The 16,083-nt window shown below is 41.6% G+C and overlaps 2 protein-coding genes across 2 annotated transcripts in view; one reads left to right on the plus strand and one right to left on the minus strand.

Annotated features, from left to right (window-relative positions):
* The window catches only part of EFHC2 (EF-hand domain containing 2), a 230,999-nt gene that overhangs the window by 65,213 nt on the left and 149,703 nt on the right, over positions 1–16,083 (plus strand). The gene's annotated exons all lie outside the window — the stretch shown is intronic.
* LOC133052120 (putative deoxyribonuclease TATDN2) lies at positions 13,589–15,412 on the minus strand. The gene has a single exon (XM_061136894.1). The coding sequence runs from the start codon at positions 15,410–15,412 to the stop codon at positions 13,589–13,591; it is 1,824 nt and encodes a 607-aa protein (XP_060992877.1).

Below are 16,083 nucleotides of genomic sequence, written 5' to 3' on the forward strand. Positions count from 1 at the left end.
GTTAAGGAGTAATGGGGGAGTAATAGGGAATTTTAAAGGAAAATAAAAGAGAAAAAAAAAAAGAAAAAAAAAGAAAAAAAAGTAAAAATATATCTAGGAGTTTCTCTGGAGTTGTTGCGGTCAGTGTGGGTTTGGCTCAGTTTCAGATAGCATCTCGTTCCAGCTTACACTTCTCGATATCTACAGGCCCCTTCCGGTGTAGTCGGTGTTTTCTACAGGGATTATAATCTGTTGCACCCGTCCCTTCTGAAGCGGTTCCCTTTGTTTATTTGGCTTCTGTTTGCTGGTCTCTTCAGAGCCTCATTTCCGCCCTGACCCAGGCGGGTGGAGGTGGACTCTTATTCAGGTAGCTAGTTCCCTCCCTCTGTGGGGAGGGGCTGGCGCTGCAGGGAGGGGCTGGCGCTGCGGGGAGGGGCTGGCGCTGCGGGGACGGGCTGGCGCTGCGGGGGGGCGAGGGGCTGGCGCTGTGGGGAGGGGGCTTGTGCTGCGGCGAGGGGCTGGCGTTGCGGGGAGGGGCTGGCGTTGCGGGGAGGGGCTGGTGCTGCGGGGAGGGGCTGGCGCTGTTGGGAGGGGCTGGCTCTGCGGGCAGGGGCTGGCGCTGTTGGGAGGGGCTGGCGCTGCGGGGAGGGGCTTGCGCCGCAGGGACGGGCTGGCGCTGCCGGGAGGGGCTGACGCTGCTTTCTCCGTCTCCGCTGCTCAGGCTCCCGGCTGCTCTATATTGAGCGCGCCCCGCGCTGCGCGAGGCTCCAGCCCTCGAGTGTTCCACAAAAGCGCGGAACGAAAAGCTGCGCCTGCTCTCTTTGCCTTCCCCGTCAGAGCGGTCCAGGCAGCCAGGGGCTTGGTGGGCGCACTCTCCCCAGGTGTGGCGCGCCCCCTCCCTTCCACGGACCCAGTTTCAGTTTCCGCTGGCGCCAGTCGGGTGCGTGCGCCTTCTGCCCTCCGCGTCCCCAGCCCCAGTCCCCGCCCGCGCCGGTCGGGTGCCTGCGCCCTGTGTCTCGCCGTGACCTTCCCCTCCCCCCCTGCCTCCTGCCTCCGGCGGGGCTGGGCCGGTCCGCAGCCTGCGAGCTCTTCTCTGGACTTTCTCAGTCTCTGTTCTGCAAACGGCCGGCAGTGTGTTCGGGCCGGTTAATTTTCTCTCTCTCTTTTGGTCTCCCACAGTTCAAGTTGGCAACTCACAGAAGCTCCCTCCGATTGTCCTCAGGGCACTCAGGCCCGGACCCTACCCCAAGCAATGCCGCCTAAGACTCCCTTCCCGGGACGGATCTCCGTCCTTAGCTCTTTTGTCTCACTTTTTATCTTTTATATTTTGTCCTACCTCCTTTCGAAGACAATGGGCTGCTTTTCTGGGTGCCTGATGACCTCAGCTAGCGATCAGAAGTTGTTTTGTGAAGTTTGCTCTGCATTCAGTTATTCTTTTGATGAATTTGTAGGAGAGAAAGTGGTCTCCCCGTCCTACTCCTCCGCCATCTTGGCTCCTCCCTCACTACTGTTTCTTTCATTTCTTTTTTCATTTATTTCTGCTCAGATCTTTATGATTTCTTTCCTTCTACTAATTTTGGGGGACTTTTGGTCTTCTTTTTCTAGTTGTTTTAGGTGTAAAGTTAGGTTGCCTGTTCGATATTTTTCTTGTCTCTTTAAGGTAGGATTGTATTGCTATAAACTTCCCTTTTAGAACTGCTTTTGCTGCATCCCATAGGTTATGAGTTGTTTTGTTTTCATTGTCATTTGTTTCTAGAATTTTTTTTTATTTCCCTTTTGATTTCTTCAGTAACCTGTTGGTTATTTAGAAACATGTTGTTTAGTCTTCATGTGTTTGTTTTTCTTGCACTTTTTTTCTTGTAATTGATAGCTAGTCTCATAGCATTGTGCTTGGAGAAGATGCTTGATATAATTTCAATTTTCATATATTTGCTGAGGTTTGATTTGTGACCCAAGATGTAGTCTATCCTGGAGAATGTCCCATGTGCACTTGAGAAGAAGGTATATTCCATCTGCTTTTGGATGGAATGTCCTGAAGATATCAATGAGATCCATCTCATCTAATGTATCATTTAAAATTTGTGTTTCCTTATTAATTTTCTGTTTTGATGATCTGTCCATTGGTGTGAGTGGGGTGTTAAAATCTCCTACTATTACTGTGTGACTGTTGATTTCTCCTTTTATGTCTGTTAGTGTTTGTCTTACGTATTGAGGTGCTCCTATGTTGGGTACATAGATATTTATGATTGTTACGTCTTCCTCTTGGAATGATGCCTTGATTATTTTGTAGTGTCCATCCTTATCTCTTGTAATCTTTATTTTAAGGTCTATTTTGTCTGGGAAGAGGATTGCTACTTCATCTTTCTTTTGCTTCCTATTTGCATGGAATATATTTTTCCATCCTCTCACTTTCAGTCTGTATGTTTCTTGAGGTCTGAAGTGGGTTTCTTGTAGACAGCATATATATGGGTCTTTTTTTTATATCCATTCAGCCAGTCTGTGTCTTTTGGTTGGAGCATTTAATCCATTTACATTTAAAGTAATTATTGATACATATGTTACTATTGCCATTTTCTAATTGTTTGGGTTTGATTTTGTATGTCTTTTTTTCTTTGGTTGTATTTCTTGACTATATAAGTCCCTTTAACATTTGTTGTAAAGCTGGTTTGGTGGTACTGAATTCTCTTAACTTTTGTTTGTCTGAAAATCTTTTTATTTCTCCATCAATTTTGAATGAGATCCTTGCTGGGTACAGTAATCTTGATTGTAGATTTTTCCATTCAGTACTTTAAATATATCCTGACATTCCCTTCTGGCCTGCAGAGTTTCTGCTGAAAGATCAGCTGTTAAGCGTATGGGGTTTCCTTTGTATGTTACTTGTTGCTACTCCGTTGCTGCTTTTAATATTCTTTCTTTTTGTTTAGTCTTTGTTAGTTTGATTAGTATGTGTCTTGGTGTGTTTCTCTTTGATTTTATCCTGTATGGGACTCTTTGTGCCTCTTGGACTTGATTGACTATTTCCTTTTCCATGTTGGGGAAATTTTCAACTATAATCTCTTCAAAAATTTTCTCATACACTTTCTTTTTCTCTTCTTCTTCTAGGACCCCTATAATTCAAATGTTCGTGCATTTGATATGGTCTCAGAGGTCTCTGAGACTGTCCTCAGCTCTTTTCACTCTTTTTTCTTTATTCTGCTCTTCAGAAGTTATTCCCACCATTTTATCTTCCAGCTCACTGATTCTTTCTTCTGCTTCAGATATTCTGCTATTGATTCCTTCTAGAGTATTTTTACTTTCAGTAATTGTGTTGTTTGTCTCTGTGTGTTTATTCTTTAATTCTTCCAGGTCTTTGTTAATTGATTCTTACATTTTGTTTTCAAGGTTTTTGATCATCTTTAGTATCATTCTGAATTCTTTTTCAGGTAATTTGCCTATTTCCTCTTCATTTGTTTGGACTTCTGTGTTTCTAGTTTGTTCCTTCATTTGTGTAATATTTCTCTGCCTTTTCATTATTTGTTTAGTTATTGTGTTTGAGGTCTCCTTTTCCCAGGCTTGAAGGAAAGTTGAATTCTTTCCTTGAAGAAGGTTGAATTCTTTCTTTTAGTTTCTGCTCTCTTCAGGTTGGTCCAGTGGTTTGTGTGAGCTTTGTATAGGGTGAGATTTGTGCTGAGTTTTTGTTTGTATGTTTGTTTTTACTCTGATGGGCAAGGCTGACTGAGGTAGTAATCCTGTCTGCTGATGATTGGGTTTGTATTTCTGTTTTGTTTATTGTTTAGATGAGGTGTCCTGCACAGGGTACTACTGGTGGTTGGGTGATGCCTGGTCTTGTATTCAAGTCATTTCCTTTGTGTGAGTTCTCACTATTTGATACTCCCTAGTGTTAGTTCTCTGGTAGTCTAGGGTCTTGGAGTCAGTGCTCCCACTCCCAAGGCTCAAGGCTTGATCTCTGGTCAGGAATGAAGATTCCACAAGCAGTTTGTTATGGCATTAAGTGAGATTAAAACAAATATCCAAAAATGAGAAACCAAAGATGAGTCCCAGAGAAATGGCAGTTACAAAATCAGGCAAACAATAATTAAAATAATGGAATGTACACACATATATATACACCCATGAGCAAAGTGAAAACAGTCCAATAAAAATAAAGTACAGTAGATTGGCCCACTGAATGAAGGAAATAAAAAATTATATTTACCAGTTAAGAATAAAACTGACTTAAGCACAAACTGGAAAACAAAACTAAAGCAAGGTGCCAAGTGGAGAATAAAGCGATGAAAACAAATCTAATAAATATGTTGAGAGGAAAGGAAAGATGGAAAAGAAAGAAAGACTAGATATGCAAAGTTAAGTAGAGGTTGATGAAGATTTATACATTAAAGATTAACTCTAAGGGGAAAAGAACAGTAGGAAAGGTAAACAAAGGAATAAATGTAGAAAAAATATAATAGGTTTAAAAAAATTAAAATTATAAAAAAGGGAAAAGAAAAAAAATGGAAAAAGAAAGAAAAAAGGAAAAAAAAGAAAATTCCACAGAACTGCAGAAGCCCAATGTAGAGACAGAGGTTGATAACAGTAATAGAAAGTGTCACTGAATATACACATATACATATACACCCCTAGGCAAAATCAAAACAGTCCAACAAATATAAAGTACAATAGATTGACCCAGTGAACAAAGGTAAGCAAAAATTATATCTACCAGAACAAAACTAATTAAATCACACACTGGAAAACAAAACTAAAGCAAGGTGCCAAATAGGGAATAAATAATGAAAATAAAACTAACAAATATGTTGAGAGGAAAGGAGAGAAAGAAAAGAAAGAGCAAACAGACATGCAAGTTAAATAGAGGTAGATAATGTAGATTTATATACATTAAGGATTAACTGCAAGGGGAAAAGAACAGTAGGAAAAGCAAACAAAGGAAACATAGGGAAAATAATAAAGCAAACATAGGAAAAATAATAATAGGTTTAAACATTAAAAACTAAAATTAAAAAAGAGAAAAGAAAAAATGAGGTAAACTCCACAGAAGTGCAAAAGCCCAACACAGAGGCAGAGGTTTATGACAATAAAAAATGTGACTGAGAAAAAAAAAAAAAGCTCAAAAACTTAATTGGATTTCTTCATGCCAATAAAATCTACAACTACAACAGAGGGGGAAGCAAAGAATAAAAAATTTGAAAGAATCTGCAGAACAAGTCAAAAAATAAAAATAATAAATGTTTTTCTTGAGTCACTGCTGTCAGAGTCCTTTCCTTCGCAGGGAATCACAGTCCATCTTAACTTTCTAGGATGCCCTCCAACACTCTGCTGATCTCTGGACCTGCTGTGGAGGCAGCTAAGATTCTAGTCTGGTCCTACTTCTGTGTGTTCTTGCCTCCAATGTCCACAGTTATCAGAGCTAGTGCGTTTTCTTTTGTGGGAGCTCTCAATGGCCTTTTATATATTCCATAGACACAGAGTCTGCTTAGTTGATTGTGTGAATTTAATCTGCAGCTTGTACAGCTGGTGGGAAGATTTTGGGTCTTCTTCCTCAGCCACACTGCCCCTGGGTTTCAATTTCCACCTCTGGATATGGGTTGTCCACTGGGGTTTGCTCCTGGGGCTGCCCTGGAAGACTTGGGTTTGCCTCTGTGAGGGCCAGGTGTGGAGGTGGTGCAGCTGCTTGGGTTGCAGGGGTGCTGGTGGAACCAGGTACTCAGGAGGTGTTGGCGGCTAGGGCAGCAGGAAATATAGTGCTCTAGAAGGGTATGGCAAACAGTATTGGCCAATACGCTCCAGTATTCTTGTCTGGAGAACCCCTTCTCTGACAGAGGAGCCTGGCAGGCCAGTCTGCAGGGTTATACAGAGTTGGACCTGACCGAAGTGACCCTACAGGCATAGATGCAAGGCTTTTTGCCTGTGGTAGCTCTGGCCCAGTGAGAGTTGAGCGTTAAGTTGGTACAGCTTCTTAGCTTGTGGGGACCCTGGCGGCACCAAGTGTGCAGGGACACGGACTGCCTCTGGAGTTATGGCCCTATGAGTCTTTTTTCCAGTCTCTTGTAGCTGTTGATAAGAAGGCCTCTTTGGCCAGTCTTTCTCCGTAGCTCTGCTCATTCAGGCACATAGAGGGGCCCCCCTGGCTAGGGTCCTACTCTGTAGATCAGCACATCAGGCACTTAAAGGGCCACCCTGGGTGGGGTCTTTCTCTGCAATTCACTGCATCAGGCATTTTATGGGGCAGCCTCTCTATTGTTCCGCTGCAGATGCTGGCCTGCGGCGGGGTGGGGTGGCGAGTGGGGGGTGGAGAGAGGCTATGGTGATAGCTCCCCCCACTATACATGACTTAGCAGTATGGCCTTGCTTCCATGGGTGCCTGGCTTTCCTCCACAGGCATTTCCCACCATGATCTCCTCCCTCACATCCCCTCGATCCATCTCTCCACAGTCAACAGCAGCCCTTGCCCTGGGATTGTTCTACAATCCCTGAACTCCAGCTCCCAGCCACTGCCCCTTCCAGCAGACCTGTGTTCCTGTCCTGGGTATGTATGGCTGTGCAAGAACTGTCTGATTCTCATTCCATTTAGGCTGCCACAAATCAGCTGTTTCACTCCCAGCCTTAAATGTTTCTCCTCTGACTCAGACAATTGCCCCAATTTGGGGATTGGACCCCTGCTTCAGTTCCCCCATCCGCTAAGGGCAGGTCCCTTCATACTAACACTCCTCTTTTTCCCCAGTTCTTTCATCCTACTAAGTTTTGCATATATTCTTTTCCACTGGTCAGGTACTCTTGTCCGCTCTCAGCTTGTATTCTGCATGCACTTCTGTGTCTGAAGGTGTATTTCTGATGTATCTGAGGAGAGAGATGTACTCCACCTCTACCTACTCCTCCACCATCTTGTTCTCCCCCTTTCCCCCCTTTATGCACCATAAAATCAGGTCTCAAGAAGAAGCAGACAAGTAAAAATAAGTTTGATGAAGGCTTATCCTGTCCACGTAGGTGCATTTCATCTTAAACCCACCCTATTTTTTTTTAGTCACAAAAATTGGAGCATAAGTTGATTTATGATGACATTTTTATAATATAAAAATTTCTAGAAATTATCTTTCTCTAGTTTGTATTTTTGTCATTTATTTACCTCTATTGACCATCTCTTATGTTCAGCTAAATGAGATTCAGATCTGTATGACTTGAATTTCCTAAAATAAAATATGCCTATTTGAACACAGTATCCATAGGAACATAAATTTACCAAAAAACAAGTGAGAAAAAAATGAGAATTTGGAGTGAGGTTGTAACTTGGGCATTGATATTTAGAAGAACATTTCCATCTTCATAATCCCACATAAAATGATTGCAAAATTTTTAAATATGGAGAAACCACGCTTCATCTTAGCCAAAAGGCTGAGGAGCAGTGGAGAGTCCGTAATAGTGTTGGAGGCCAGAGAGAAGTTCAATCTTCATGCTGCAAATGGTGAAGAATTTCCACTGGATACAGTGCAGGTGAAGTCATATTGAAGAATTATACCAAAACCAATGTGAAATTTCACTTTCTAAGGAAGTGACAAGAATGGAGTTGAGGGGTTCTGACAATCTGTAGGGACTTGCACTGGGCTTACTCTCATAGCTATTGTTGGATTAAGAGTGTTACTAGGAGGCCCACTCAGTAATAGTCACACAGCGGGAAAAAGCAGTCCCTGCATTAGGGCATTTCTCTATGTGGCAGGCAATGAACATGAAGGACTCGCTATACACACTGTGTTCCCAGAGTGGAAGTCGGATCAATTTATAAAATGTTTGCATGGGAAAAACCTGAAGTTTTTCCTGCAGGGACTCTCCCTGGCCCCTGCTTCTTTTAACAGGCTGTGTATGAATTTCTATCAACCAGCTTCCCATTGACAGGAGGAATCAGAACATTGGAATTGGCAGTGAAGGAAGGAAAGAAGACCTGCCCACACTAGTTTTAGAAAAACATCAGTCTGGATACACTGCTCTTTATTCAAGAATGAACAAAGAAACCCAACAGAAGGTTTCTGAAAACGCTCTGTAACATAAATGGAGGAGAACATAGTATTTAAGGGGCAGAGGAAGAGAAATATTTATTTTAAAAAGATGTTTTCTGTAAGAAAATGAATATTTTTGATAATTTGCTTTGTGCTTCCTATTAAGTGCAAAGAAGTATATGAAACAAAGTGGTTAAATAAACTGAAGTGAAGGCTAGAAGGAGAAAAGAGAACAAGAGAATACATTTAAAATATTACTGAATGAGCCTGTAGGTGAAAAGGCAAAGGGAGTTCACTAGAGAAGGAAGAAATGTGAGGAAACTAAAAAGCACTATATATAGTAAAAAAAAAAAAAAAAGAAAAAAAAAGAAAAGAAACTGGAGAAAATGAGATGGAAGAGGCAAACTTGAGAAATTCTCCCAGAATGCAGAGGAAAAGGTCAGATATGAGAGCAATGAGAGAGGTAATGAAAGGTTGGACAAAAGGTGGAGCTCCTATAATATAGACAGTTGCTCCTAAAGAATTAAACATTAGATTAAAAGCAATCAAATCAATTAAGCATGCTACAAGAAAATAAAACAAAACCAACTTTCTCAACTATAAAAAGTTACAAATCTATAGACTGAATGCTTAGTGTGTATCAGAGAAAATAATAAAAGAGAGACCAATAAGCAGATATAGTCTGGCATTTTTTAAATATTAATTTCAAGGGCAAAGCAAAGAAATTACCTAACATCCTGAAAGAAAAAGTTTAACCCTCCTAAGAAAGAGAAGTTGACATCAGAATGCTATGCAAATTAAATGCCAGGAGACAGTAAAGCAGTGTCTCTAACTTTTGGAGGAAAATGTATGTGACCCACAAGTTCTAGACTCAGCCAAGGTATTATTAATGAAAGCAGCAGACAGATTTTCTCAGATATATGATTTCTCATAAACATGCCATCCACAATCTTTTCCTGAGAAAGTTGCTTGAACTCCAGCCAATCATAAAGCAAATTAAACAGTTCAACCTTGGGGGAAGTCATAAAATAAAAGGGTCAGTGGTAAGCAATGGAAACAAACTTATAGGTAAACTACAAAATATAAATAAAGTTGAAAACAGATTGTAAACATTTTAAATGTTTATTGGAAGATAAAAGCACAATAAACAGTAAAATGACAAATGCAAAATAGGGATATAAAAAGAAAAAAATACATTATTTTTGTCCATTCAAGAGCATTGTTCCAATAGATGTTAATTTTTGGAATTAACACGAACTGACAATTCTTTACAAATTAAAAACAATGAATAGAATTGAAATCTCTCAGATCTGTAAATATTCCTTAACTCTACTTAATAAACATACACATGAACATTGTATATAGATTGGTGGTGGGATTTTATGGCATATAAATTTTCAGTGAGTACGGGCATGAAAACATATGCACTTAAAAAATATATATATAATTTGACAAAATAAGGAAAATACAAATTTTTTAAAAGTATATGTAATTTGACATAGAATCACAATTATGTTAAGAAAAGACATTAATAAAACAGTGGGTTTTGGGTAGTGGAAATATCCTATACTTCATTCTGTTCCTATCTTCATATTTGTGTAATGCATATGTATTAATTTTTAGTGGGAAAATAAACATCATTAAAATAAAAAATCCTATCAATATAGCAGAGTTATAATTTAAGCAAATCTGTGGTATTGAATACTTTGTCTTTCCCCCCAAATTAAACTTAAGGCATTAGAAAAAAGCACCAAAAAAACAGATACACAAGAACTGAAGGAAAGAAACAAAGTTAAAAGCAGCATTTTATAAATCAGTAAGCAGAAAAGATTTGAACAAGAGATCAAAGAGTTGAGTCTTAAAAACATACAACAGAATTAACACACTTCTAGTTTGTTGCTCAGGAAAGCAAGTCACAATACACAAAATGATGCATTTAAATCACAAATTCACAGGAAGTAAATGCACTGCTTATGCTAATTATGATTTGAACTGAATTTTACAGTAAATACTAATTCGTAAAGCTGACTCAAGGAGTACAATGCTGGAATTGGCTATGGAAATGCTAGGGGAAACCTCTAGAGCTACTTCAGTTGTTAAACTGTTTCTTAGTAGTAGGATTTTGAACTTTTTTCCCCCTGTTTGTGCTCTTTAGTAGTCTCAAAAATTCCACAATAAGCAGGTACTCATTTTGATGTCAGACACGAATAAAGACCAGCTGAAGAAACAGAATCCTCCCATCTCCCAAGACAAAGTGGGCAATTTGTTTCTTTTGAGCTTTAAAGGTAGAAATAACTGCCTTTCTAAAATTTAAGTGAAGTGAAATATTGATGTGCAGTGTGGAAGGACTGCTAAGGTTCAGGGAGCCCAGCCCATTAATGGGCATGAGAGACGTGGTGACTCTGGACTGACTGATGGCCCAGTGACCACTTATGACAAATTGAAATTCTAGATCCCTGGCTGCCTTCATGGCTCTCTGAACTTCCAGAACAGGACAGCAGACAAACCAAGTGCCATACAAACATGAATGCTAAATAATCAGTCTCTGCAGTTCAGTGATCTATCTATGACTTTAGTAGAAAACGACTTACAAACTGCTCAAATTTTGCACATCCGGATCATGATGTTTGTTTTTGTTTTGTGGGGGTTTTTGTGTTTTTTTTTCTTGTTTTTCATATTTTTTTCTTGTTTTTTTAAGTTTTTAACTAGTAACATTAACAGATAAAGTGTTCTTTACTGCTTTCATGAAATAAGTAAAAGGAAGATTGTGATTTTTGACTTCTGCCACTCTGGATATACTACACTCAGAAAAGACTATTGCTCACTTCCATTCCTAAAGAAATAATGGCAAGGCTCTCACATGTTAGAAACACCGCAGAGTATAGTCTATGCATTTGTCATAAAAAATGTAGAGGGAGATGAGCAGGTTAAGAAAAGTATTTTTTCCATGTAAAAAGGAGATCTCTTTTTGGGGAACAGAACTTTAATTTTAATATGTGTATATCCTGTTTGTCTTATTGATTTTGTGCTTACAAATGCAAACATTCATTTACACTTGTTTTTAAAGTGCCCATTTGGTAATGTCACTTTGCTAGGGTCAGACTGATGACACTGTTGTGCTCCACAGATCTTATGTTGTGAGAAAGGTAAATGAAAGAGGATGTTAGAATGTCATGAGTAGAGATTTGTACAAAGTGTGATAAGGGCATTACAACAGCAAGAGTGTGACTAAGGCAGTGTTTCCCAAGCTTGTGTTTCTAAAGAACTTGAGCTCACTGAATTGTGCTGTTGTGCATGCATGCGTGCTCAGTCGTGTCTGACTATTTGCAATCCCATGGACTGTAGCCCACCAGGCTCCTCTGTCCATGGGATTTTCCAGGCAAGAATACTGCAGTGGTTTGCCATTTTGGGATAGGCTACCCATTCCAGTATTCTTGCCTGGAGAATCCCCATGGTCAGAAGAGCCTGGCGGGCTACAGTCCATGGGGTCACAAAGACACAAATGGCAACTAAACTAAGCACAGCACAACTTTAAGAAACACCTTCTTGGGTATTTGTGGCTTATGTTGGCATATCACAGAACATGTGAGATAAAAAGAAATCTGAGAAACTTTGTACAACTCATTGTTTACCAAAAATGTGTGTCCATGGAACCTTCTATCCTAAAATTGCTTATCAAAAGCTCAGGGCTCCAGTGGGTTGAGGGACACACTGTGAACAATGTCTATCTAAAGCATACATTAAATGGAAAAAAAACCTTCCTAACTCAAAACACTGGCTTAATTTTTTAATGTTTTCTGAATTGCGAAAATATAATTAAATCGCACCTTTAACACTGCATCAACTTCTTTTGTTCTAAGGAAAGCGAAGCACTTCAGCTACAGCTTTCTTTTTCTCAAATGACTAGATTCCCAGCAAAGAAGAAATCTATGCTAAATCAGTATTATTCATAGGAAATATGAACTGTCAAGTCCCTGGTAGGGCTTGATCTTTTTTATGTATTCCTTTTATTATCGATGACATCTACTGGCAGAGTATACGTGGCCTTTCAACCTTACCTTGCCTTGTAAATTAAACAGGAGTGCTAGACTAGGATGGCTTAATTCTCTATGCTCTTACTAGTATCTGCCCCCTTGCTCAGATATTATCATTTACTGCCAGTTGTTAATAAAATCAGTTATTCATTCACATTATTCCAAGAAATCTTTGCTGAGTGCCTGCTCTATTCCAGGCACTTTTCTAACATCAGGTGTATGTACAGTGTGAAGGAAAATCACAAGCATGTAAACTTACAACCTAGTGGGGAAGATAACCAATGAACACATTATATTAATAATACAATCTCAAACAGGGCTAAGTGCTAGGATGAAATAAAAATAGTAAACCAAGGATTTTTTTCCTCTTAGGTGAGGTGAACATTTACAGATTGGTAATCAGGGAAGGCTTCTCTGTGGAGGAGACTTCTGAACTGAGAACCAGATGGTGAAGAGCCAGCTGATTTTTCTGGATCCTCATAAACAGGCACAAAGGCAACTAGAGAAGTCTGGCGTATGCTAGGCCTCTTTCCATTGATTTAGTTTTCAAAAGTGATTTTCCATTTTAAAAATGGAATTTCTCATCCAGTAATGGGACTCCTAGACTTAAGTATGTGCTTTGGCTGGCAAAATTAAATTTCCTAATTCAAATGTTTTCCCTAAAATGTGGGTTCATTTTAATTTCTCAAGGAGGACTGCTGTTTGCCAAGTGGGCAGCTGAAGCTCTTCTCTGTTTCTACCCTTCTGGAGAATGATTTTTCTAAGTGGTATACATTTGCCCTTGTAAAGAATCAGAGCAATTTGAATGAAGAATTGCTATTAAATGCTGGTTATCTGAAGAGCTTTGCAGTTATACAAGTGTTGTGGGGAAGTTCAGTTCAGAGTCAAAACCCATCTCAGTGGTTTTAAGATTCCACCAGTTTGGCTTCTGTCATTCTAAGCTACCCAACAGTCCCCCCACCCTTATTATGACTATTAACTCATTTTTATCTAAACTGATTTCCTCTTAGATGAAATGATACTGTTAGTTTATCTTCAGAAAGAAATTGCAAGTTGAACAGTCACAAATTTAAGAATTTAACAACCACCCATATGGATTATAGAACTCCTATAATAACAAATATATTTTGGCAATAAACAGAACAAGTCACCTAGCTCATTTCTAAAATTCAACATTCCCTGCCCCCCCCCACCTTTTTTTAAGACAGGAGGGTGACTCTAGTCACCAATTGCTCAAAAACACAGGCTGCAGAGAACAAGGATTTGGATTAGCAAACTTGAACCCTATGGAACTCTTTCTTCTTTCTTCTTCCTGGCACAATTGGGCTGGGAGGAAACCCCTAATAACATTAAGAATAGTTCCCCTTAGCCCTCCTCCCATCCTATTGCACCCCACCCTACCAGTCAGAAGCAGAAGTCTTATGAAGAAGTTTTGAGGAGAACATCCTCTTCTGGTTTCTTCTGTTCCAATGGGCTTGCCGAACACCTCCTTGACCTGGGACACAGGCAGAGTTCAAACCAAGTCTATGTTTATGTTGTCAGGATGCTGGTCTCCCTTTTCTGGAAGATTCCTGACTGTGCCCTCTCTGCTTAAATATTGTAGAGGCGCCTAGTGTTCTCTCGTATGGTAACCAAGGTGTGAGAGATTGGCTGACCTTTGATTTTGGCAATCTCTTCAATCGTATGCAGGGCCAGACCTGGATGGGAAAACCGGCAAAACCTTTTAGAAAACCCCCGAGGGAGGAAGTAGGGAGAATCAGTTTCCACGATGATTCTCTCCAGCGGGATCTTTTTCGCAGCATCCCGGGCCTCCCAGGCAGAAGGGTAAGTCAGGACTGCTGTGAAGCCCACGAACATGTTGGGGAAGTAGTTCAGAAAAGGCTCGATGACTTGGTAACTACCAATGAAGCAATGCCTATGGATCTTGTAGTCAGGGGGCACAAGTTTTTTCATGATGCCCAGCAGATCTTTGTCAGCTTCTCGGCAGTGGAGCACTATGGGCTTCTTTAGAGACACGGCCAGCTGTAGCTGCTTCTCAAATATCTTGTGCTGCTCTGGGATAGGTGTGCCACACTTATAGGAATAATCCAAGCCAATTTCTCCGTATGCTATAGCCTTGGGGTGCCGTAAGGCTTGCACAATGTTTCTTTCTTGAATATCACTGTAGCAACTTGCAAAATGGGGGTGACAGCCAAAGGCCCCCCAAATCATATCCTCTTTCAACACCTCCTCCCATAGACCATTCTTTAGTGTGCGAGGATCAGAGAAATCAGAGATGCAGCCTTGAAATTCCTTAGGGAAGGAGCGGCTATAAACTTGTCTGAACTTGCTGAAGGTCCCTTTGAAAGACAGCTTGGAAAACAGCATTTCCAGGTGACAATGGGTATCAATGAAACCCTCCTGTAGGCTTTGTTCCCACTGGCTCTTTGGCAGGGAACAAGATGCATATCCTCCACGATGATGTGGTGGGGTCTCCTCTTGGAGATGCCATCTCCCCTCCTTCACCTTGGTTTCTGAACCTCTAGAGAAAAGAAATGAACGAGAACTTAGGGACTGACCTTCTGATGCCTTCAACTCTCTGGACCAGTCTGAGGAGGGCACTTGCAAACTGGAGGAATAATCACTCCAGCACCTCTGGCTGCTCTTTCCAGCCAGGGATGTGCTGCTGTTGCTGCTGCTGCGGCCCATGGAAGAATAGCAAGGAGGCTTGGAACTGCTGGGCCAGTAGCTGGCGGAGTCATGCCAAGGGCCACTGTACAAATTAGGCCAGTAGGTATCCTGCTCAGTTATGAAGGATGGAGGCTTTGAAGTTTCTGCCAGACTGAGTGAGTCTAGCTCTTCCTGAGGCAATTTGACTGCAGGAAGCTCATCCACATCAGACCAGTCACTTCCTGAAGAAAGGTGCTCGATTACCACACCGCAGTCTTGATGTTTTGCGACTTCTGAAGAATGGTCATGGCTGTCTGGAAATTTTAGGGCAGAAGAGCCTTTTTCAGAAAAGAATGACTTTGGGTCACCAAGTGGCTTCTGCTCAGGCTGTATCATCCTTCTTCTGTTATAGAAGCCTCTAATCTCTATATTCTCCACTCCGACCTCTGAGGCTGACATTTTTCCGTGAGGACCAGAGAAGGGGATGCAGCTGGCTCGCCTTTCTCCAGGGCTGGGCTGCTCTGCTGCACTCCCTTTTGTACTAGCGGCAGCCTCTCCTGGCACTGATGGTCCTGGGATGCCCTGAATCGCCTTCACGTAGACCATTGATAAGCTTTGGTCTTGCTGACTGCCCTGCTTTCTCCGTCTGCCGCTTGCTTCCTTAGTCTTAGTATTTTGACCGTCAGCTCTGGCTGCACATTCTGCATTTGCAGAGTCACAGGAACTGCTTTTGGGATTAACCTTAGCATCCTTTCGAGAAGCCATTTCTTCTAGAAAGCTAGCAGAACACAACGCAGATGGCGCTAAGGCGATTCCAAGGATGAGAAGAACCTCAGGTACTCCGAATCAGTAGTCTTCGGAGACTTTTCTACCCACACCAGAGCGTGAGGAATGGGAGGGGTAGGAGGAAGAATTCCCCGGTAGGAGGAGCCCCAGGAAACCTCAGCTTGAAGGCCACAAGAACGTCCTTTTGGACTTGTAGGTCCTCGGGGCTGCTAGACTCCCCGGGATGTAATACAGAGTTCTAAGCTGGCCGGCTGTAGGGGGCCACGTCACTGGGACGCCAGAGGATCCACGTTTGCTACGGGACCCTACCTTAGCGCTGACCTTGCGCCGCTTCCGCGGCTTCGGGACCGCTCTGCTCTCCTTTCTTTCACTCGCCTGTCGCAGTTCTCAGTGTTCTAGAGATGTCAAGGTTCTTCCACTGCGTTCGTGATCTCAAAGGTATTTGGAAGTCACAAACATCCAAGGTTCACCGAAAGCCGGGTATGGCGTCCGAACCCACAGCCAGCCTCACGGATCACGGACCACTTTTTTTTTTTCCTACAGATCTACTTCCGGGCGTCAAAGCACTTCCGGGCGTCAAACCACTTCCGTTGACTAGAAAGCGGTTCCATTTGGTTTGGAATATGAGGCCCTCGAGAGATATCAGAGCC

The sequence above is a fragment of the Dama dama genome, chromosome X (assembly GCF_033118175.1).
Source record: "Dama dama isolate Ldn47 chromosome X, ASM3311817v1, whole genome shotgun sequence".
In the NCBI taxonomy this organism is placed as follows: Eukaryota; Metazoa; Chordata; class Mammalia; order Artiodactyla; family Cervidae; genus Dama; species Dama dama.

What these genes read in the sequence shown, in the direction of transcription:
- LOC133052120 (XM_061136894.1), bottom strand. Translation starts at nt 15,412, where the DNA reads ATGGCTTCTCGAAAGGATGCTAAGGTTAATCCCAAAAGCAGTTCCTGT.